Source organism: Coregonus clupeaformis, unplaced genomic scaffold, assembly GCF_020615455.1.
Source record: "Coregonus clupeaformis isolate EN_2021a unplaced genomic scaffold, ASM2061545v1 scaf0889, whole genome shotgun sequence".
In the NCBI taxonomy this organism is placed as follows: Eukaryota; Metazoa; Chordata; class Actinopteri; order Salmoniformes; family Salmonidae; genus Coregonus; species Coregonus clupeaformis.
Window position 1 is genome coordinate 139,779 of NW_025534343.1, and position 24,526 is coordinate 164,304.

At 47.8% G+C, this 24,526-nt stretch overlaps 1 protein-coding gene across 1 annotated transcript in view; it reads right to left on the bottom strand.

Moving 5' to 3' along the window:
* Window positions 1-676: 676 nt before the first annotated feature.
* The window catches only part of LOC121549503 (type-1 angiotensin II receptor), a 39,998-nt gene continuing 16,148 nt past the window's right edge, over window positions 677-24,526 (bottom strand). Inside the window, 5 exon segments of the mRNA XM_041861293.2 lie at window positions 677-1,291; window positions 1,294-1,391; window positions 3,488-3,600; window positions 4,056-4,271; window positions 4,796-5,386. Coding sequence (XP_041717227.2) covers window positions 1,203-1,291; window positions 1,294-1,391; window positions 3,488-3,600; window positions 4,056-4,271; window positions 4,796-5,362 — 1,083 coding nt within the window. The 5' untranslated portion in view covers window positions 5,363-5,386 and the 3' untranslated portion in view covers window positions 677-1,202.

Below are 24,526 nucleotides of genomic sequence, written 5' to 3' on the forward strand. Positions count from 1 at the left end.
ACGTTAATGTGGATGTTACCATGGTTACGGATCATTCTGAATGAATCATGAATAATGATGAGAGAGAAAGTTACAGACGCACAAATATCATACCCCCCAAAAAAATACTAACCTCCCCTGTTATTGTAATGGTTAGGGGTATGTAAGCAGAACCATACGTACAGTATTTGTACTGCACATTCAGTAAATGTTAGCTTGAATATACTGTAACTGAGATTATCCAGGCTCTGTCGTAGCCGGCCGCGACCGGGAGGCCCATGGGGCGGCGCACAATTGGCCCAGCGTCGTCCAGGGTAGGGGAGGGAACGGCCGGCAGGGATGTAGCTCAGTTGGTAGAGCATGGCGTTTGCAACGCCAGGGTTGTGGGTTCGATTCCCACGGGGGGCCAGTATGAAAAAAATAATAATGTATGCACTCACTAACTGTAAGTCGCTCTGGATAAGAGCGTTGTCTAAAATGTAAATGTAATTAACTTAATGAGTGAGAAAGTTACAGACGTGGAAATATCATACCCCTCACAATTTCAATAGCAGGGGAGGTTAGTATTTTTTTTTTGGGGGGGGGGGTATGATATTTCTGCGTCTGTAACTTTCTCACTCATCAAGTTAATCTCAGTTACAGTATATTCAAGCTAACATTTACTGAATGTGCAGTACAAATACTGTATGTATGGTTCTGCTTACATATCTATGTACCTGTGTGACAACAAGAAACAGGAATACCGAAGTACAGTAATAGTATTTCACATCATCAGTTTTTAAACAGAAATCATGCAACCGTTTTGTCCTCAAGCTGCATTACAATGAAATCTGTTAACTAACCATGCAGAATCTGCTGTATGTTGTGCAAAGGCAGTGAACAACCGGCCGTCTCATGGACTCAATTCATACGATTCAGACACAAAGGAACATTCCCTCTGTATTTCACTTGATAGCCATGTTCTAAGGTAGAACTTCTAGCCATGGTTCAGTATAACAGTTGGGGTTCTAAAAGCACAGTGGCTATCTCCCAAATGGCACCCTATTCCCTGTATAGTGCACTACTGTTGACCAGAGCGCATAGGACACTGTACAGGGAATAGGGTGCCACTTGGGAGGCATTAACACAATGTGTATCCCTCCGTACTCCTCACTTAACACAACCCGAAGAGCCAATGGAGTTACACAGCTGCACACTCCACCTCCATCTTTCCTCACTTCACATCAGACACCAGGCCGCTGGTTCTTGTTGGTGAGCTGCAGGGCCTCAGAGGGGCGGTAGGACAGGGCGGACATCTTAGAGCTGATGGAGGGTGTGGCCTGGCCAGGCCAGCGGGGGAGCAGTGCAGCAGTAGGAACAGGTTCTTCCTGAAGTTCCGTCCCACGAAGCCGTACAGGATGGGGTTGACGCAGCTGGGGGAAATATAACATAACATCAGATACAGTTGGAAGTCGGAGGTTACGAAGCCGTACAGGATGGGGTTGACGCAGCTGGGGAAAATATAACATAACATCAGATACAGTTGGAAGTCGGAGGTTTACACTTAGGTTGGAGTCCACACATTTCTCGTTAACAAACTATAGTTTTGGCAAGTCGGTTAGGACATCTGCTTTGTGCGTGACACAAGTAATCTTTCAACAATTGTTTACAGACAGATTATTTCATTTATAATTCACTGTATCACAATTCCAGTGGGTCAGAAGTTTACATACACTAAGTTGACTGTGCCTTTAAACAGCTTGGAAAATTCCAGAAAATTATGTCATGGCTTTAGAAGCTTCTGATAGGCTAATTGACATCATTTGAGTCAATTGGAGGTGTACCTGTGGATGTATTTCAAGGCCTACCTTCAAATTCAGTGCCTCTTTGCTTGACATCATGGTAAAACCAAATGAAATCAGCCAAGACCTCAGAAAAAAATTGTAGACCTCCACAAGTCTGGTTCATCCTTGGGAGCAATTTCCAAACGCCTGAAGGTACCACGTTCATCTGTACAAACAATAGTACGCAAGTATAAACACCATGGGATCACGCAGCCGTCATACCGCTCAGGAAGGATACGCGTTCTGTCTCCTAGAGATTAACGTACTTTGGTGCGAAAAGTGCAAATCAATCCCAGAACAAAGCAAAGGACCTTATGCAGATGCTGGAGGAAACAGGTACAAAAGTATCTATATCCACAATAAAATGAGTCCTATATCGACATAACCTGAAAGGCCGCTCAGCAAGGAAGAAGCCACTGCTCCAAAATCGCCATAAAAAAACCAGACTACGGTTTGCAACTGCACATGGGAACAAAGATCGTACTTTTTGGAGAAATGTCCTCTGGTCTGATGAAACAAAAATAGAACTGTTTGGCCTTAATTACCATTGTTATATTTGGAGGAAAAAGGGGGTTGCTTGCAAGCCGAAGAACACCATCCCAACCGTGAAGCACGGGGGTGGCAGCATCATGCTGTGGGGATGCTTTGCTGCAAGAGGGACTGGTGCACTTCACAAAATAGATGGCATTATGAGGAAGTAAAATTATGTGGATATATTGAAGCAACATCTCAAGACATCAGTCAGGAAGTTAAAGCTTAGTCGCATACTTCCAAAGTTGTGGCAAAATGGCTTAAGGACATCAAAGTCAAGGTATTGGAGTGGCCATCACAAAGCCCTGACCTCAATCCTATAGAAAATGTGTGGGCAGAACTGAAAAAGCTTGTGCGAGCAAGGAGGCCTACAAACCTGACTCAGTTACACCAGCTCTGTCAGGAGGAATGGGCCAAAATTCACCCAACTTATTGTGGGAAGCTTGTGGAAGGCTACCCGAAACGTCTGACCCAAGTTAAACAATTTAAAGGCAATGCTACCAAATTCTAATTGAGTTTATGTAAACTTCTGACCCACTGGGAATGTGATGAAAGAAATAAAAGCTGAAATAAATCATTCTCTCTACTATTATTCTGACATTTCACATTCTTCAAATAAAGTGGTGATCCTAACTGACCTAAGACAGGGAATTTTTACTAAGATTAAATGTCAGGAATTGTGAAAATGTGAGTTTAAATGTATTTGGCGAAGGTGTATGTAAACCTCCGACTTCAACTGTAATACTTTATTATTGTCAATGTTTCACTGAAACAGACATTTGCTCCCCACCAGATTGTTCCTAGCCTGAAATCCAGCTATGTTTTGTGCTATCATTCCACCCCTTGTACTCCATGTCATATGCCAAACATTTTAGCATGACAAGGAGTGGAATGATAGCACAAATAGACTGGTACCAAGGCTAGTCAGCATCAACATTCGAACCAGTGACCTTCCAGTTGCTGGCCTGCCTTTTATTCTCTAGGTAATCTCTTGTGGACAGATGCACTTAACATCTAATGCAATTACGTGAGATTTTAGCTCTGGGTTTTCTGAGATGAACCTCTAGGCTACCTGGTTCTGGGTTTTCTGAGATGAACCTCTAGGCTACCTGGTTCTGGGCTACCTGGTTCTGGGCTACCTGGTTATGGGCTACCTGTTGAGGAAGGCAATGCAGATGGTGAAGGGCATGGCCGTGTCGATGACGTCCACAATCACACAGTTAGTTACAACCTTTAGCTGGGCCAGCAGCTCCATCAAGTAGAATACCTGAGGAGAGGAAGAGATTACATTAACACAGTACTGATCTAGAAAGACAAAAATGACATTCCTCATCACTTCAAGAGAACATTCACGGAGGAACAGGATAATAACTAGATAATAACTGGATAATAACATGGTAATAACAGGATGACAATAACTGGATAATAACTGGAGGATAACATAATAATAATAACTGGATAATAACGGGATAATAACAGGACAATCCATTTCAAAGAATGAGTGAATAAAGTCAGAGAATAACCTTTGAGGCACTGCAGTATAAAATCTAACTACCTTAAGTGTAAAGTGTGTGTGGAGTGAGTCTCTTTAGAGAACAGTGTGTCAGTGTGTGTGTGTGTGTGTGTGTGTGTGTGTGTGTGTGTGTATGTGTGTGTGTGAAAAGAGTTTCTTCCGAATGCAGAGTGTGTTTGAGTGGAGGGAAGGAGAGAGTCTCGTCCCACCTGGTGGGGCACCCAACACAGGAAGAAAGCTAGGACAGCCGCCGCCAGCATCCTCAACACCTCATCATCTCTCGACCGGGTGGTCTTCTGGATGCTCCGCGCCCTGACCAGGGCTCGACCAATCAGGCAGTAGCATGATATGATGATGAGGAAAGGAACCAGGAACCCCAGGATGCTCTTCATCAGGCTGATGGTGAGGAGGAGGTGCCTGGAGCCCTGATTGATTGATTGGTTAAATTGACTAGATTATTAAAAGTAGTAGGATGCTCCAGCCAGATGGTAGATAGCAGGTGGGGAAGACTGACACTTTAAACACTTTAAATACTTTAAATACTTTAAACACTTTAAATACTTTAAATACTTTAAATACTTTAAACACTTTAAACACTTTAAATACTTTAAATACTTTAAAAACTTTAAATACTTTAGATACTTTAAACACTTTAAACACTTTAAATACTTTAAACACTTTAAACACTTTAAACACTTTAAATACTTTAAACACTTTAAACACTTTAAATACTTTAGATACTTTAAACACTTTAAATACTTTAGATACTTTAAACACTTTAAACACTTTAAACACTTTAAACACTTTAAATACTTTAAACACTTTAAATACTTTAAACCCTTTACACTCAATTCAATTGAAAACAACAATAGTAAAGACAACAAATCTTTACACAGAGGTGCCCGTTTAAGAGTCACTTCGTGAAAGGACAGCTCTAATCATGTCAAACCTCGGGGTGCAGCACGCCACACGTGCTGATGTTATAGTTGGTGATGTGTATCAGGTCCCTGGTCAGTGCGGTGGGGACGGACAGCAGGAGGGCGAGCAGCCAAACCAGGACGCAGGTGATACGGGCGTAGAGCCCAGTACGGTGCTGCCGTGACCTCACCGGGTGGACGATGGCCAGATGGCGGTCGACGCTGAGTGCAGTGAGGAAGAAGATGGAGCTGTAGAGGTTGAACATCACCAGGCCAGCGCTGGCCTTACACAGGAACCCACCGAAGGGCCACTGGTAGCCTGTGGCTGTGAAGGTGGCCCACATGGGCAGGGTGATCAGGAAGGTGAGGTCTGAGATGGCTAGGTTGAGGACGAACACGTTGGGCACTGTCTTCAGCTTCATGTAGCGGTAGATGACCGCCACCACCATGCTGTTCCCCACCATGCCGATGACAAAGTTACAGCCGTACACTACTGGGATCAGGGTGAAGATGAAGTTGTGCCTCCCGGACATGCTGCAGTTCAGACGGATACCTTCTGTCTCTGGGATCGATGCGCCTACAGCCGTATAGTTCTCCATTATCCTGTTTAACAGCTCCTAGGGCTTTAAAACAGGGGGGTCAGGTCGACAAGGGGGCCAGGTCAACAGGGGGGTGGGGGGGGGGGGGGTTGGGAGGTACGTCTGGGGGACAAATATGATATGGGGCTTCAGTCAGTCCTACAAAAGAAACACAACATAAGTTCAGGGACAGTCTAGGAGAGGAGCCTTGATTATCAACAGGCCCATAAACCCTACATCCTAAACCCTACACCCTAAACCCTACACCGTAAACCCTAAACTCTACATCCTAAACTCTACACCCTAATCCCTACACCCGAAACCCTAATGTTCCAGCGCTACACCCTAAACCCTACAGCGCCCTGCTCACCCTACACCCTAAACCCTAGAGCGCCCTGCTCACCCTACACCCTAGAGCGCCCTGCTCACCCTACACCCTAGAGCGCCCTGCTCACCCTACACCCTACACCCTAAACCCTAGAGCGCCCTACTCACCCTACACCCTACACCCTAAACCCTACAGCGCCTGCTCTACCCTACACCCTAAACCCTAGAGCGCCCTGCTCACCCTACACCCTACACCCTAGAGCGCCCTGCTCACCCTACACCCTACACCCTAAACCCTACAGTGCCCTACTCACCCTACACCCTAAACCCTAAACCCTACAGTGCCCTACTCACCCTACACCCTAAACCCGAAACCCTAATATTCCAGCGCTACACCCTAAACCCTACAGCGCCCTGCTCACCCTACACCCTAAACCCTAGAGCGCCCTGCTCACCCTACACCCTAAACCCTAAACCCTACAGCGCCCTGCTCACCCTATACCCTAAACCCTAAACCCTACAGCGCCCTGCTCACCCTATACCCTAAACCCTAAACCCTAGAGCGCCCTGCTCACCCTACACCCTACACCCTAAACCCTACAGCGCCCTGCTCACCCTATACCCTAAACCCTAAACCCTACAGCGCCCTGCTCACCCTATACCCTACACCCTAAACCCTAGAGCGCCCTACTCACCCTACACCCTACACCCTAAACCCTACAGCGCCCTGCTCACCCTACACCCTACACCCTAGAGCGCCCTGCTCACCCTACACCCTAAACCCTAAACCCTACAGTGCCCTACTCACCCTACACCCTAAACCCTAAACCCTACAGCACCCTGCTCACCCTAAACCCTAAACCCTAAACCCTACAGCGCCCTGCTCACCCTACACCCTACACCCTAAACCCTACAGCGCCCTGCTCACCCTATACCCTAAACCCTACAGCACCCTGCTCACCCTACACCCTAAACCCTAAACCCTAAACCCTACAGCGCCCTGCTCACCCTATACCCTAAACCCTAAACCCTACAGCGCCCTGCTCACCCTACACCCTAAACCCTAAACCCTACAGCGCCCTGCTCACCCTACACCCTACACCCTAGAGCGCCCTGCTCACCCTATACCCTACACCCTACACCCTACAGCGCCCTGCTCACCCTACACCCTACACCCTAGAGCGCCCTACTCACCCTATACCCTACACCCTACACCCTACAGCGCCCTGCTCACCCTACACCCTACACCCTAAACCCTACAGCGCCCTGCTCAACCTAAACCCTAAACCCTACAGCGCCCTGCTCACCCTACACCCTACACCCTAAACCCTAAACCCTACAGCACCCTGCTCACCCTACACCCTAAACCCTAAACCCTAAACCCTACAGCGCCCTGCTCACCCTACACCCTAAACCCTAGAGCGCCCTACTCACCCTATACCCTAAACCCTAAACCCTACAGCACCCTGCTCACCCTACACCCTAAACCCTAAACCCTAAACCCTACAGCGCCCTGCTCACCCTAAACCCTAAACCCTACAGCGCCCTGCTCACCCTACACCCTAAACCCTAGAGCGCCCTACTCACCCTATACACTAAACCCTAAACCCTACAGCACCCTGCTCACCCTACACCCTACACCCTACACCCTAAACCCTAGAGCGCCCTGCTCACCCTACACCCTAAACCCTAAACCCTACAGCGCCCTGCTCACCCTACACCCTAAACCCTACAGCGCCCTGCTCACCCTACACCCTAAACCCTAAACCCTACAGTGCCCTGCTCACCCTACACCCTAAACCCTAAACCCTACAGCGCCCTGCTCACCCTAAACCCTAAACCCTACAGCGCCCTGCTCACCCTACACCCTACACCCTAAAACCCTACAGCGCCCTGCTCACCCTACACCCCCTAAACCCTAAACCCTACAGTGCCCTGCTCACCCTACACCCTAAACCCTAAACCCTACAGCGCCCTGCTCACCCTAAACCCTAAACCCTACAGCGCCCTGCTCACCCTACACCCTACACCCTAAACCCTACAGCGCCCTGCTCACCCTATACCCTAAACCCTAAACCCTACAGCGCCCTGCTCACCCTATACCCTACACCCTAAACCCTACAGCGCCCTGCTCACCCTACACCCTACACCCTAAACCCTACAGCGCCCTGCTCAACCTAAACCCTAAACCCTAAACCCTACAGCGCCCTACTCACCCATCACATTTCAACTGTCTGGCAGGTTTATGTTATTTCTGTAAAATAGGAGGCCATCAAAACCAGATGATGTAATTTAATGTTCTAAAAATGTCCTTTGAAACATTATTATACAGACAGTCTGGATTTCAAACCCCTCTCTTTAAACGTCTCTTTAGTTAATGAATAGAAACAGTACAACTGTAGTGGGCTCATCAAATGGTCTGTCCATATGGCCTGTGTGTGTGTGTGTGTGTGTGTGTGTGTGTGTGTGTGTGTGTGTGTGTGTGTGTGTGTGTGTGTGTGTGTGTGTGTGTCTGTATGTGTGTGAACCCAGAAGTAGTGTTTAAATTGTGATATGATCCTGTGTTAATGAAGACTGCTTGCAGCCAAACTGCCTTCCTGGATAACTACACCAGAGAGAGAGAGAGAGAGAGAGAGAGAGAGAGCGAGAGAGAGAGAGAGAGAGAGAGAGAGAGGAGGGAGGGAGGGAGAGGAGAGAGAGAGAGAGAGAGAGAGAGAGAGAGAGAGAGAGAGAGAGAGAGAGAGAGAGAGAGAGAGAGAGAGAGCGAGAGAGAGAGAGAGAGAGAGAGGGAGGGAGGAGAGAGGGAGGGAGAGAGAGAGAGAGAGAGAGAGAGAGAGGGAGGGGAGAGAGAGAGAGAGAGAGAGAGAGAGAGAGAGAGAGAGAGAGAGAGAGAGAGAGAGAGAGAGAGAGAGAGAGAGAGAGAGAGAGAGAGAGAGAGATGATAAAGGCTGTGGTCCCACCACGGCAGTCCCTGTAGAGCCGTGCCACGTTCCAGGCTGTGTCAGCTAAGGACCCAGCATGGGAACTTCTAATCGGAACACACCTAAACAAACAGGACTGCAGGGTCCGGTCGGCACGCTGGAAACTCTCCCCTCTCTCTCTCCTCTCTGTGTGAACATCAAACCTGTGTGCCTCAGGCTACATAGGGGTTTAGCTTCATTATTAAATAATATTTTGTGAAATATTGGGGATAAATCTATTAATTGAAATGTTTAAAACATGCATCATTAGTGGAGCCTGTTGCAGCGCTGCAACCTGCTCTCTCTGCTTCCTATTATTCTTTATGTAAATCCGAGACTCTCCATCGTATGTTCCGTTTCTTATGGTATTTATCCATTTGTGGATGTCCATCATCCATTTGGTATGATATGTTACGAATTCCAATTTGTATGATATGTTACGAATTTGCTAAATGTATGATATGTTACGAATTCCAATTTGTTGTGGCTAACGTTACCTAGGCGGCTAGGTGGTTGAAATGTTAGCTAGGTGGCTAGGTGGCTGAAACGTTAGCTAGGTGGCTAGGTGGTTGAAACGTTAGCTAGGTGGCTAGGTGGTTGAAACGTTAGCTAGGTGGCTAGGTGGTTGAAAGTCGCTAATTAGCTAAAATGCTAAAGTTGTCCATGACGAGAATTGAACACGCAACCTTTGGGTTGCAGACATTCGCGTTATACACCCATGTCACGCTCTGGCTCCGGGACTGTGTATTTTGAGCCAGGGTGTGTTCTTTTGGTTGTGTTTCCTTGTTTGGTCGTGTGACTCCCAATCAGTGGTAACGAGTGTCAGCTGTCGGCTCGTTATCTCTGATTGGGAGCCATATTTAAACTGTCAGTGTTCACCTTAGTGTTGTGGGTTTTTGTTCCTTGTCAGTCATTGTCACTGTGGACTTTACGATCGTGTTTTGTTTTGTTTCGTGTACTTTACCAATTAAAGTCATGTTCGTATCGCACGCTGCGCCTTGGTCCACTCATTTCATAGACGATCGTGACAGAAAAACCCACCATAACAGGACCAAGCAGCGTGAGGAAGAGAGAGGATGGACTTGGGAGCAGTTGAGTAGGAGTCTCGACTGGGCCAAGCCAAGAGAAGAGGAGAGAGGTTGGACATTGGAGCAGTGGGGTGAGAGTCTGGCGAGAACTATGGAGGCCTGGTCCACGAAGAGGAGAGAACCCCAGAAAATTTTTAGGGGGGGGCTCACGACGTCGGACCAGCAGGAGGCCGCGATAGAGCGGTCCAGTGGGTTGCCGGAGGAGGCCGCCGGGTTACGGGGGCCACTGGTCGAAGAGGGGATGGAGGAAGTAGAGGCACGGCGAGAGGTACTGGCGTGTGTTGCCAGTCCGGTCCGGCCCGTTCCAGATCCCGGTGTAGGGCCAGTGGTGTGTGTCCCCAGTACAGTCCGGCCCATCCAAGCTCCCCGCACCAAGCCAGTGGTGTGCGTCGTCAGCCTGTCCGGCCCCGTTCCTGCTCTCGCGCCAAGTCTGTGGTGCGCGTCGCCAGCCCTGTCAGGCCCATGCCTGCTCTCCGCACCAAGTCTATGGTGCGTTTCGTCAAAGCCCTGTCCGGCCCGTTTCTGCTCTCCGCACCAGGCCTGTGGTGCGCGCGTCAGCCCAGCCGGCTCCATCCAAGCTCCCCGCACCAGGTCAGTGGTGCGCGTCGTAGCCCTGTCCGGCCCGTGCCTGCTCTCCGCACCAAGTCTATGGTGCGTTGGCCAGCCCTGTCCGGCCCATTTCTGCTACTCGCACCAAGCCAAGGGGTGCGAGTCGTCAGCCGGATTCAGCCCATTCCGCTACTCGCACCAAGCCAAGGGTGCGAGTCGTCAGCCGGATTCAGCCCATTCCTGCTACTCGCACCCAAGCCAGGGATGCGAGTCTTCAGCCTGGTGAGGCCTGTTCCGGCTCCACGCACCATGCAAAGGGTGCGTATCGTCTGCCAGGTCCGGTCCATTCCTGCCTCACGCGCCAAGCCAGGGGGTGCGCGTTGGCAGTCCTGATCCAGCTAACTGGGTCAGATCGGACTGGGGGCACCTACGGGGGATTGTAGTAGGGTGGTGGTCAAGCCCGAGCCGGAGCCGCCTCCGAGGAGCAATACCCACCCAGCACTTCCCTATTTTGGTGTAGGCGCGGTCGGAGTCCGCGCCTTTAGGGGGGGTACTGTCACGCTCTGGCTCCGGGACTGTGTATTTTGAGCCAGGGTGTGTTCTTTTTGGTTGTGTTTCCTTGTTTGGTCAGTGTGACTCCCAATCAGTGGTAACGAGTGTCAGCTGTCGGCTCGTTATCTCTGATTGGGAGCCATATTTAAACTGTCAGTGTTCACCTTAGTGTTGTGGGTTTTTGTTCCTTGTCAGTCATTGTCACTGTGGACTTTACGATCGTGTTTTGTTTTGTTTCGTGTACTTTACCAATTAAAGTCATGTTCGTATCGCACGCTGCGCCTTGGTCCACTCATTTCGTAGACGATCGTGACAACCCACCCATCCACCCCGACCAACCACCCTCCTTACATTTTTGCCTTAAGTAACCTTCAGTCTTACGTAATCGTACCAAACAGATTTGCTTTTACTATGTTACGTCTAGTCTACGAGACCAGGCTTCTACTTCACCCACTGCAGATATATTTAAGAAAAAATGTAATGTCTTTGAATAATAGTAATTACATTAAAGCATTACAGTGGAATGCAATTAGGAAAATGTGCTGGGAAAGACAGACTCAGGGTATGACTGGTTTATTACAGGCTTGAGATCAGTTGCAGTTTCAGAGTTCATTAATTATTGTTCAGTAAAACCATCAAAGAAAATCTAATGTTCAGAATATGAAAGGAATGTCTGCAGCCTGCATTCTTTCTTGTTTCTGTATGAATGTTGTGCTATTGAACTGGAGTTGAGCTCTAGTCTGATTTCTGATGTAACCTTTCCACCAAGTCAACTGAAGTGAGATGGTGCTTACAAGCCACAAGGTGGATATTATGAAACTGAAAGTGCTTTCCAAATGCTGTGCGCAGCAAATAATATAATCTACCGTTATAACCTGGGCCCGTCTCCACAAAGCATCTCAGAGTAGGATCCAGATCCATCTGTCCATATTATCTTATTCATTAGATTATAAAAGGCTATACTGATCCTAGATCATTCTATAATGCCTTGTGGATATGGGCCCTACAGCCATTTCATCCCTAACATCCTCCACTCTCCCTGTCTTTATGGGCAGATGCATCCTTCAGAAACAGCCTTGCTTCATTAAAGGGCCAATCAGCAGTTGATTTAATAAGATATAGCGTCCTCCCCGCTACTGTTTTGGTAAAAAGCTGAGGGATACGGCTGGAGAAATGTAACCATTCTCAAATTCATAGAATGAGCTACAGATGCAAGGACTGACCATCCATGATATCAGATGTATAGTTTTAACCATGTTTAGTGGCTATATAGTGTTTGTTTAAACGTACTTTGTTTACAAACATTGGAGTAAAACAAGCGTATATTTTGTGTTCTGACGGGGTACGACAGTTGAACTAAGGTCATGAGGTATTTATATTATAAGTTATATTCTTCAAGAATCAATGGGGGCATACCATTAAAGCTACAGTAAAGCTACCTGCCATGCGAGGGGCAGCTGTGGCTTGTTGCTCAGTTACTAGACGATGTAGGGAGCCAAGGGAAACAGAACAATGAAATATCTATTAGAGAGAGTTTCCTCCACCAGGCCTGCTGCTGCCATAAAGCAACACACAGATGTCAGGGTTTAGATTTAGAAGTGTTGTCCTTTGTTAATGATTAGAAGAGTGGGGGTGGACTGGAGACATGAGTATCCAGGTTTTTTCCCATTTTGATTTAAAACATTTTGGGAAGAAAACATTTCCTTGTTTTTGTTTTGAAGGAGCCAAAATGCAAATGTTTGGAATGCTGTACAGTAAACAGAGTAAACACTCAACTCAACATGACATCATCCTGAATCCTTTAGATAATATAGAAAAATCTATTTGGCATTCTCATTCTCATTCATTGTAAATTTCCACACGTGAAACAAATCCATATCCACGATTTTCTGATGACATGGTCTGAAACTACAGTAGATATTACAGTATATCCAGGCTCTGTCTTAGCCGGCCACGACCGGGAGGCCCATGGGGCGGCACAGCAATTGGCCCAGCATCGTCCAGGGTAGGGGAGGGAATGGCCGGCAGGGATGTAGCTCAGTTGGTAGAGCATGGCGTTTGCAACGCCAGGGTTGTGGGTTCGATTCCCACGGGGGGCCAGTATAAAAAAAAATAAAATAAAAAATATATATATAATGTAAGTCGCTCTGCATAAGAGCATCTGCTAAATGACTAAAATGTAAAAAAAAAATGTAAAATGCAGATGTTATAGTCATATATCCATGTACAGTCACCTCCAGAATGATTGGCACCCTTGATAAAGATGAGCGAAAATGACAGTCTCAAATAAATGCAAATACCGAGCGGTACTGCTACTGAAATACCATTATCCTATACTAACACAATTGCTCAGAGAAAGATATGTTGTTTAAAGGGACAATCAGCAGTTGCTACTGTAACAGGTCCAAGAATTACAGATTTTTGCAAACGTTCATTTTCTATTTTTTATTTTATTTTGTGAGTTGATTTCACCAAAATATTGTATTGTTCAGCATTTCGTGTAGTTTACAGATATTGGGAGAGTTAATTGTGTAAGTGCGGCCTCTAGAGTTGGTTTGGTTATATGCGGAGGGATCTCATGCTTTTCTCAGTCTGCATTGTACTCGGCTGGGAGAGGTATGTGTTCACTTCGGCGTGATATAAACTTGATATACCTGTTAGAACTAGAACGTTTCAGTGCACATAGTAACTTGTATGTATATTATATGATGAGTGTACGTACATTTAATCAAGCTGTGTCGTGAATTTAGCTATTTTTGAGAGTTTGAGAAATTGCTAACTTAGCTAACCTCGTGTTTTGTTTAGCTGTAAGTTAGCAATCGTCTATCCTCTTGTGATGAAGCCCACGTTGTTCTTTTTATGTTAGGCGGATTCTGGTCGAGGGTAGAGTTTTGAACATTTTCTCTCATTGATGTTGAACAGGTATGTATTCCCTATATCAGGTTAAAAATATGTGTTCATTTAAAATGTTTTCATGTATTGATTAGTGTTTAATGGCACTGAAAAGCTCAAATGTGAAGGATTACATGTTGCTTCGTGCATATTACTGTATGTATTACCTATTTGAAAGATGGTTTATGTCATGTTGCACAGTATTAATGTAAAGGCTAAAAGCTCAGAGTTTTTGGCAGAGATAACATGCAATATGACACATACATAAGATATACACCAGATGCGATGTTTATTTTCCAATGATGTTGTATTTTATTCCTTGTATTTTTGAATGTGATTATACTCAGTCTGCATTGTACTCGACTGAGGGAGGCGGATTCTGGTCGAGGGTAGAGTTTTGAACATTTGATGCTCAACTTGATGTTGAACAGATTGAGAGAGTTGTACACAATAAAGTGCCTTCAAGTACGCCAGTGTCTTGTCTTCAGTGCACCGGAACACAACGCAGTAGTCGGCAACGAGCAGACCGCGCCGGCTACACTACATCCATTTTTAGACTTGATATTTAATGAAATGTACCCATTGATTCTAGAAGAATATGACTTATAAATGCCTCATGACCTTAGTTCAGCTGTCGTACCCCGTCAGAACCAGAAATATCAGCTTGTTTTACCGCAATGTTTGTAAACAAAGTAAATGTAAACAAACATGGTTAAAACTATAATGTTGATTTCATGGATGGTCAGTCCTTGCATCCATAGCTCTGTCTATGAATTTGAGACTGGCTACATTTCTCCAGACCCATCCCTCAGCTTTTTATCAAAACAGGGGGGTCATTTGGTTATTGTTTCTGCTGCTGATTGGCGCTTTGAACAAGTAAAAAAAAATCTAAAATATATACTTTTCAACATCAATGGCACCCCTAAAGATTCTCATAAATAAAATAAAACAAATTTCCAGTCTACTTTTTTAATGCTGCGTTCGTAACCAAGTGGAAAGTGGGAATTCACCACATACGACTGTGAAAAACTTGAACGGCTCCAACTGGTAATTACTACTTACTATATCTCATCCTGAGCTCCCACTTCTTCCACATGCTGACCTCTTATGTCACCTACTAAGGAAATTACATCGATAACAGCATTTTCGGTAGTTAAATGCAACAGTAAAAAATTATTCATAAAAAGCAATATATTAATATTGGTTTTTAACACTATAATTTGCTTAGAAGCATGATTGATGTACTTTTAGTTTATGATTTGCTAAGCTTGTTGACCATTGGCCAATTAGAGTTTGTCAACAAGTTCAAAGCAGGTGAATGCATTCAACTGGTGTTTACGACTTCAAAATGGGTAAATTCCCACCTCCCATTAGTTCATCTTAGTTTAAAGGACCAGAGGAAGTTTCCATCAATATTTAAACTTAAACCCTTAATATGTAACTTTTTGGGCGACAAAACAAAATTCACATAGAAATGTTAGTTACAGATCTGTCATTCTCATTGACGGCAAGTATAAGAAGCGGTAGGAACTTTTCTAAGTGTGCTATTTCTATGCTTTACCTTTTTAAGTTTCTTTTACTTTTGGATTTGTACACCAGCTTCAAACAGTTGAAAATACAATGTGTTTGGATATGGAAAATATATTTCACAGCAGTTTAGATGGTACAATGATTCTCTACACTGTACTTGTTTTGTTACATAAACTGAAATTAGGCAAACTATTAGAATTTTAGCAACCAGGAAATGGAGGAGCGATTTCTGCATAGTGCATCTTTAATTTCTGTCCTAGTGCGGAAATACTGTTTTAGTTCCACCCTCTGAACATCTCCACCTTCCTCCGTGTGCACGGCCCTTACGGTCTCTGGCACAGTCCACACTCGTCGAATTGGAAACACACCAAAGAGCCAGGGTCAGGATAGCTTTGCTAATCGCTACAGAGCACAGCACAGCTAGCTAGGACAAGGCTGAGGACCATCCACTCTCCTCCTCCCTCTTCTGCAACTGAATTGAATGTTCAAGGATGAATACAGAGTTTAGCGGTAATACTGGAGTTTTACCGGTGAAGCACGAGGCTAGCTAACCTACTCCCTGGACCAATAAAGCTAGCTAGCTAGCGGGTAGCTACTGGTAGCGATTAGCAACTGTGGATAGTTGTTTCCAATGTTATTTCACGCATAAGAGTACCTGTAATTATGCCAGCTAGCTAGCTACCATTCAGCTATTTTTCTAACCTCATTATCTGAAGCATTAACGTTAGGTAGTTAGTAGCTACTGTACTCAAAATGTAGCTAGCTTGTTGCTACCTGGATAGCTAACTAACCAACAGCTGAAACGACCTAGCTGTAATGTTTACAAGTAACGTTATCCCCACAAGCTGGCTACTAGATGACCAATAGAACAGTTGGTTCTAAAACTTTTTGTAGGGAGACAAGGTAGCCAGCTTGTGGGGATAACGTTACTTGTAAACATTACAGCTAGGTCATTCCAGCTGTTGTTTAGTTAGCTATCCTTTGCTGCTATAACTGCCTCCACTCTTCTGGGAAGGCTTTCCACTAGATGTTGGAACATTGCTGCGGGGACTTGCTTCCATTCAGCCACAAGAGCATTAGTGAGGTCGGGCACTGATGTTGGGCGATTAGGCCTGGCTCGCAGTCGGCTTTCCAATTCATCCCAAAGGTGGTCGATGGGGTTGAGGTCAGGGCTCTGTGCAGGCCAGTTAAGTTCTTCCACACTGATCTCGACAAACCATTTCTGTCTGTACCTCGCTTTGTGCACGGGGGCATTGTCATGCTGAAACAGGAAAGGGCCTTCCCCAATCTGTTGCCACAAAGTTGGAAGCACAGAATTGTCTAGAATGTCATTGTATGCTGTATCATAAAAATGTCCCTTCACTGGAATTAAGGGGCCTAGCCCAAACCATAAAAAACAGCCCTTGACCATTATTCCTCCTCCACCAAACTTTACAGTTGGCATATGCATTGTGGCAGGTAGCGTTCTCCTGGCATCCGCGAAACCCAGAATCGTCCGTCGAACTGCCAGATGTGAAGCGTGATTCATCACTCCAGAGAACGCGTTTCACCACTCCAGCCAAAGCTTGGCATTGCGCATGGTGATCTTAGGCTTGTGTGCGGCTGCTCGGCCATGGAAACCCATTTCATGAAGCTCCCGACGAACAGTTATTGTGCTGATGTTGCTTCCAGAGGCAGTTTTTGGAACTCGGTGGTGAGTGTTACAACCGAGGACAGTTGATTTTTACGAGCTACACGCTTCAGGACTTGGTGGTCCTGTTCTGTGAGCGTGTGTGGCCGTTGTTGCTCCTAGACATTTCCACTTCACAATAACAGCGTTTACAGTTGACCGGGGCGGCTCTAGCAGGGCAGACATTTTACGATCTGACTTGTTGGAAAGGTGGCATCCTATGACAGTGCCAAGTTGAAAGTCACTGAGCTCTTCAGTAACTAATGCCACCTGAGGTCTATCAGCCAAGCTCTTCAAGGAGCCAGAGGACGTTGAGCTCTCAGCTCTTCAACTAATCGAGTTGCCAAACGTCTGCCTCAAAACCTTAATGACTTGGAGAAGATCTGCAAAGAGGAGTGGGACAAAATCCCTCCTGAGATGTGTGCAAACCTGGTGGCCAACTACAAGAAACGTCTGACCTCTGTGATTGCCAACAAGGGTTTTGCCACCAAGTACTAAATCATGTTTTGCAGAGGGGTCAAATACTTATTTCCCTCATTAAAATGCAAATCAATTTATAACATTTTTGACATGCGTTTTTCTGGATTTTTTTGTTGTTATTCTGTCGCTCACTGTTCAAATAAACCTACCATTAAAATTATAGACTGATCATTTCTTTGTCAGTGGGCAAACGTACAAAATCAGCAGGGGATCAAATACTTTTTTCCCTCACTGTAGTTGGGTGGGCTAATTACAGATGGGCTGTGTACAGGTGCAGTGATCGGTAAGCTGCTCTGACAACTCATGCTTAAAGATAGTGAGGGAGATAAGAGTCTCCAGCTTCAGAGATTTTTGCAGTTCGTTCCAGTCATTTTCAGCAGAGAACTGGAAGGAATGGCGACCAAAGGAGGTGTTGGCTTTGGGGATGACCAGTGAGATATACCTGCTGGAACGCATACTACGGGTGGGTGTTGCTATGGTGACCAATGAGCTAAAATAAGGCGGGGATTTGCATAGAAGTGATTTAGATGACCTGGAGCCAGTGGGTTTGGCGACGAATATGTAGTGAGGGCCAGCCAACGAGAGCGTACAGGTCACAATGGTGGGTAGTATATGGGGCTTTGGTGACAAAACGGATGGCACTGTGATAGACTACATCCAATTTGCTGAGTAGAGTGTTGGAAGCTATTTTGTAAATGACATCGCCGAAGTGAAGGATCGGTAGGATAGTCAGTTTTACGAGGGCATGTTTAGCAGCATGAGTGAAGGAGGCTTTGTTGCGAAATAGGAAGCCGATTCTAGATTTAACTTGGATTGGAAATGCTTAATGTGAGTCTGGAAGGAGAGTTTACGGTCTAACCAGACACCTAGGTATTTGTAGTTGTCCACATATTCTAAGTCAGACCCGCCGAGAGTAGTGATTCTAGTCGGGCAGGCGGGTGCAAGCAGCGTTCGATTGAAGAGCATGCATTTAGTTTTAATAGCGTTTAAGAGCAGTTGGAGGCCATGGAAGGAGTGTTATATGGCATTGAAGCTCATTTGGAGGTTTGTTAACACAGTGTCCAATGAAGGGCCAGATGTATACAAAATGGTATCGTCTGCGTAGAGGTGGATCTGAGAGTCACCAGCAGCAAGAGCGACATCATTGATATACACAGAGAATAGAGTCGGCCCGAGAATTGAACCCTGTGACACCCCCATAGAGACTGCCAGAGGTCCAGACAACAGGTCCTCCGATTTAACACATTGAACTCTATCTGAGAAGTAGTTGGTGAACCAGGCGAGGCAGTCATTTGAGAAACCAAGGCTATTTAGTCTGCCAATAAGAATGCGGTGATTGACAGAGTCAAAAGTCTTGGCCAGGTCAATGAAGACGGCTGCACAGTACTGTCTTTTATCGATCACGGTTATTATATCGTTTAGGACCTTGAGGTACACCCATGACCAGTTTGGAAACCGGATTGCATAGTGGAGAAGGTACGGTGGGATTCGAAATGGTCGGTGATCTGTTTGTTAACTTGGCTTTCAAAAACTTTCGAAAGGCAGGGCAGGATGGATATAGGTCTGTAACAGTTTGGATCTAGAGTGTCACCCACTTTGAAGAGGAATCTCTGGGGATCTCAGACGATACGAAAGAGAGGTTGAACAGGCTAGAAATAGGGGTTGCGACAATTTCGGCGGCTAATTTTAGAAAGAAAGGGTCCAGATTGTCTAGCCCAGCTGATTTGTAGGGGTCCAGATTTTGCAGCTCTTTCAGAACATCAGCTGTCTGAATTTGGGTGAAGGAGAAGCGGGTGGGGGGGGCATGGGCAAGTTGCAGCGGAGGGTGCAGAGCTGGCGGCCGGGGTAGGGGTAGCCAGGTGGAAAGCATGGCCAGCCGTAGCAAAATGCTTGTTGAAATTTTCGATTATTGTAGATTTATTGGTAGTGACAGTGTTTCCTAGCCTCAGTGCAGTGGGCAGCTGGGAGGAGGTGCTCTTATTCTCCATGGACTTTACAGTGTCCCCAAACTTTTTGGAGTTAGTGCTACAGGATGCAAATTTCTCTTTGAAAAAGTTAGCCTTTTCTTATCTAACTGATTGTGAAAATTGGTTCCTGACTTCTCTGAAAAGTTGCATATCACAGGGGCTATAAGTACTTTTAAAGAACAACCAGGCATCCTCTACTGATGGAATGAGGTCAATATCCATCCAGGATACCCAGGAAGTGTTTTAGGGAGCGTTTGACAGTGATGAGGGGTGGTCATTTGACCGCGGACCCATTACGGACGCTGGCAATGAGGCAATGTTCGCTGAGATCCTGGTTGAAGACAGCAGAGGTGTATTTAGAGGGTAAATTAGTCAGGATGATATCTATGAGGGTGCCCATGTTAACGGATTTAGGGTTGTACCTGGTAGGTTCCTTGATAATTTGTGTGAGATTGAGGGCATCTAGTTTAGATTGTAGGACAGCCGGGGTGTTAAGCATATCCCAGTTTAGGTCACCAAGCAATACGAACTCTGAGGATAGATGGGGGGGAATCAATTCACATATGATGTTCAGGGCACAGCTGGGGGCTGAGGGGGGTCTGTAGCAAGCGGCAACAGTGAGAGACTTATTTCTGGAAAGGTGGATTTTTAGAAGTAGAAGCTCAAACTGTTTGGGCACAGACCTGGATAGCATGGTAGAGCTCTGCAGGCTATCTCTACAGTAGATTGCAACTCTTCCCCCTTTGGCAGTTCTATCTAGATGGAAAATGTTGTAGTTGGGAATGGAAATGTCAGAATCTTTGGTGGCCTTCCTAAGCCAGAATTCAGACACTGCTAGAACATCAGGGTTGGCGGAGTGTGCTAACGCAGTGAATAACTCAAACTTAGGGAGGAGGCTTCTGATGTTAACATGCAAGAAACCAAGGCTTTTACGGTTACAGAAGTCAACAAATGATAGCGCCTGGGGAGCAGGAGTGATACTGGGGGCTACAGGGCCTGGGTTAACCTCTACATCACCAGAGGAACAGAGGAGGAGTAGAATAAGGATACGGCTGAAGGCTTTAAGAACTTGTCTTCTTGTGCGTTGGGTACAGAGAATAAAACAGGCAGATTTCCGGGCGTTGTAGAATAGATTCAGGGCATTATGTACAGACAAGGATATGGAAGGATATGAGTACAGTGGAGGTAAACCTAAGTATTGGGTAAAGATGAAAGAGATAGCATCACTGGAGGCACCGATTGAGCCGGTCTCTGCGTGTGTGGGGGGTGGGACAAAGGAGCTATCTGAGACATGTTGAGCAGGACTGGGGGCTCTACAGTGAAAAAGTACAGTTAGAACTAACCGAAACGGCAATAGGCAAGGCATATTGATATGGGAGAGAGGCATAAAGCAGTCACAGGTGCTATTCGAGAGAGCTAAAACAACAGCAGGTAATGGCAACGAAAGTTTGAGCTGAGGCTAAACAGGATGGGGTACAGTCCAACAGGCATCAGCTGTGTAGCTGAGTGATCATAAGGTCCAGTGAACAGCAATATGTGAGTCCGAGAGCAGTTCAGTGGCTGCTACGCTACAGGTGAGCTGGAGGCACGGCCGGGGCTAGCAGATGGATCTTCATGGTCGTCGCAACGGGAAGCCTGTTGAAACCACATCAGACGATTACGTCGGCAGACCAGTTGTGATGGATCGGCGGGGCTCCGTGTCAACACCAGGAGGTCCCGTCCGGTTGACAGAGAGGTAGATAGTCGGGAGATGGGCTTGGCTCGAGGCTAGCTCAAGGCTAACTGGGGTTAGCTTCAGGACAGTGGTGATTAGCCAACAACGACAACAGCCATTCGGTTGCAGCTGGCTAGTTGCAATGATCTGGTGTTAAGGTCCAGTGATTCAGTGATTCCGGCAGAAAATCCGATATGCTCTGGCTCGATAGCGCGATGTGCAGACTGGCCGACAATTGTCCAGGCTAGAGCTGGCTTGTAGGTAGTGCAGGCCACGGACAATGGTGAAGACTGCTAACGGTGGCTAATAGCAAGTATGTCCCCCCTCTCCTACATGCCCCCCTCTCCTACATGTCCCCCTTCTCCTACATGTCCCCCCTGTCCTGCATGTCCCCCCTCTCCTACATGTCCCCCCTCTCCTGCATGTCCCCCTTCTCCTGCATGTCCCCCTTATCCTACATGTCCCCCCTCTCCTGCATGTCCCCCTTCTCCTGCATGTCCACCTTCTCCTACATGTCCCCCCTCTCCTGCATGTCCCCCTTCTCCTGCATGTCCACCTTCTCCCACATGTCCCCCCTCTCCTACATGTCCCCCTCTCCTACATGTCCCCCTTCTCCTGCATGTCCACCTTCTCCTACATGTCCCCCTCTCCTGCATGTCCGCCCTCTCCTGCATGTCCACCTTCTCCTACATGTCCCCTTCTCCTGCATGTCCCCCTTCTCCTACATGTCCCCCCTCTCCTGCATGTCCCCCTTCTCCTGCATGTCCACCTTCTCCTACATGTCCCCCCTCTCCTACATGTCTCCCCTCTCCTACATGTCCCCCCTCTCCTGCATGTCCCCCCTCTCCTGCATGTCCCCCTTCTCCTGCATGTCCACCTTCTCCTACATGTCCCCCTTCTCCTGCATGTCCCCCTTCTCCTACATGTCCCCCCTCTCCTACATGTCCCCCTTCTCCTGCATGTCCCCCTTCTCCTACATGTCCCCCCTCTCCTACATGTCCCCCTTCTCCTACATGTCCCCCTTCTCCTGCATGTCCCCCTTCTCCTACATGTCCCCCCTCTCCTACATGTCCCCCTTCTCCTGCATGTCCCCCTTCTCCTACATGTCCCCCTCTCCTACATGTCCCCTTCTCCTACATGTCCCCCTTCTCCTGCATGTCCCCCTTCTCCTACATGTCCCCCCTCTCCTACATGTCCCCCTTCTCCTGCATGTCCCCCTTCTCCTACATGTCCCCCTTCTCCTGCATGTCCACCTTCTCCTACATGTCCCCCTTCTCCTACATGTCCCCCCTCTCCTGCATATCCCCCTTCTCCATCATGTCCACCTTCTCCTACATGTCCCCCCTCTCCTACATGTCCCCCTCTCCTGCATGTCCCCCCTTCTCCTGCATGTCCACCTTCTCCTACATGTCCCCCCTCTCCTGCATGTCCCCCTTCTCCTGCATGTCCACCTTCCTCTACATGTCCCCTTCTCCTACATGTCCCCCCTCTCCTGCATATCCCCCTTCTCCATCATGTCCACCTTCTCCTACATGTCCCCCCTCTCCTACATGTCCCCCCTCTCCTGCATGTCCCCCTTCTCCTGCATGTCCACCTTCTCCTACATGTCCCCCCTCTCCTGCATGTCCCCCTTCTCCTACATGTCCCCCCTCTCCTACATGTCCCCCCTCTCCTACATGTCCCCCTTCTCCTACATGTCCCCCTTCTCCTGCATGTCCCCCTTCTCCTACATGTCCCCCCTCTCCTACATGTCCCCCTTCTCCTGCATGTCCCCTTCTCCTACATGTCCCCCCCTCTCCTACATGTCCCCCTTCTCCTACATGTCCCCCTTCTCCTACATGTCCCCCTTCTCCTACATGTCCCCCCTCTCCTACATGTCCCCCTTCTCCTGCATGTCCCCTTCTCCTACATGTCCCCCTTCTCCTGCATGTCCACCTTCCTCTACATGTCCCCCTTCTCCTACATGTCCCCCCTCTCCTGCATATCCCCCTTCTCCATCATGTCCACCTTCTCCTACATGTCCCCCTCTCCTACATGTCCCCCTCTCCTGCATGTCCCCCTTCTCCTGCATGTCCACCTTCTCCTACATGTCCCCCCTCTCCTGCATGTCCCCCTTCTCCTGCATGTCCACCTTCCTCTACATGTCCCCCTTCTCCTACATGTCCCCCCTCTCCTACATGTCCCCCTCTCCTGCATGTCCCCCTTCTCCTGCATGTCCACCTTCCTCTACATGTCCCCCTTCTCCTACATGTCCCCCCTCTCCTGCATATCCCCCTTCTCCATCATGTCCACCTTCTCCTACATGTCCCCCCTCTCCTACATGTCCCCCCTCTCCTGCATGTCCCCCTTCTCCTGCATGTCCACCTTCTCCTACATGTCCCCCTCTCCTGCATGTCCCCCCTTCTCCTACATGTCCCCCCTCTCCTGCATGTCCCCCTTCTCCTGCATGTCCACCTTCTCCTACATGTCCCCCTTCTCCTGCATGTCCACCTTCCTCTACATGTCCCCCTTCTCCTACATGTCCCCCCTCTCCTACATGTCCCCCTTCTCCTGCATGTCCACCTTCCTCTACATGTCCCCCTTCTCCTACATGTCCCCCCTCTCCTACATGTCCCCCTCTCCTGCATATCCCCTTCTCCATCATGTCCCCCTTCTCCTACATGTCCCCTTCTCCTACATGTCTCCCCTCTCCTACATGTCCCCCTCTCCTACATGTCCCTCCTCTCCTGCATGTCCCCCTCTCCTGCATGTCCCCCTTCTCCTGCATGTCCACCTTCTCCTACATGTCCCCCCTCTCCTACATGTCCCCCCTCTCCTGCATGTCCCCCTTCTCCTACATGTCCACCTTCTCCTACATGTCCCCCCTCTCCTGCATATCCCCCTTCTCCATCATGTCCCCCTTCTCCTACATGTCCCCCTTCTCCTACATGTCTCCCCTCTCCTACATGTCCCCCCTCTCCTACATGTCCCTCCTCTCCTGCATGTCCCCCCTCTCCTGCATGTCCCCCTTCTCCTGCATGTCCACCTTCTCCTACATGTCCCCCCTCTCCTACATGTCCCCCCTCTCCTGCATGTCCACCTTCTCCTACATGTCCCCTTCTCCTGCATGTCCCCCTTCTCCTACATGTCCCCCCTCTCCTACATGTCCCCCTCTCCTGCATGTCCCCCTTCTCCTACATGTCCCCCTCTCCTACATGTCCCCCTCTCCTGCATGTCCACCTTCTCCTGCATGTCCCCCTTCTCCTACATGTCCCCCTTCTCCTACATGTCTCCCCTCTCCTGCATGTCCCCCCCCTCTCCTACATGTCTCCCCTCTCCTACATGTCCCCTTCTCCTACATGTCCCCCTCTCCTACATGTCCCCCCTTCTCCTACATGTCCACCTTCTCCTACATGTCTCCCCTCTCCTACATGTCCCCCCTCTCCTACATGTCCCCCCTCTCCTGCATGTCCACCTT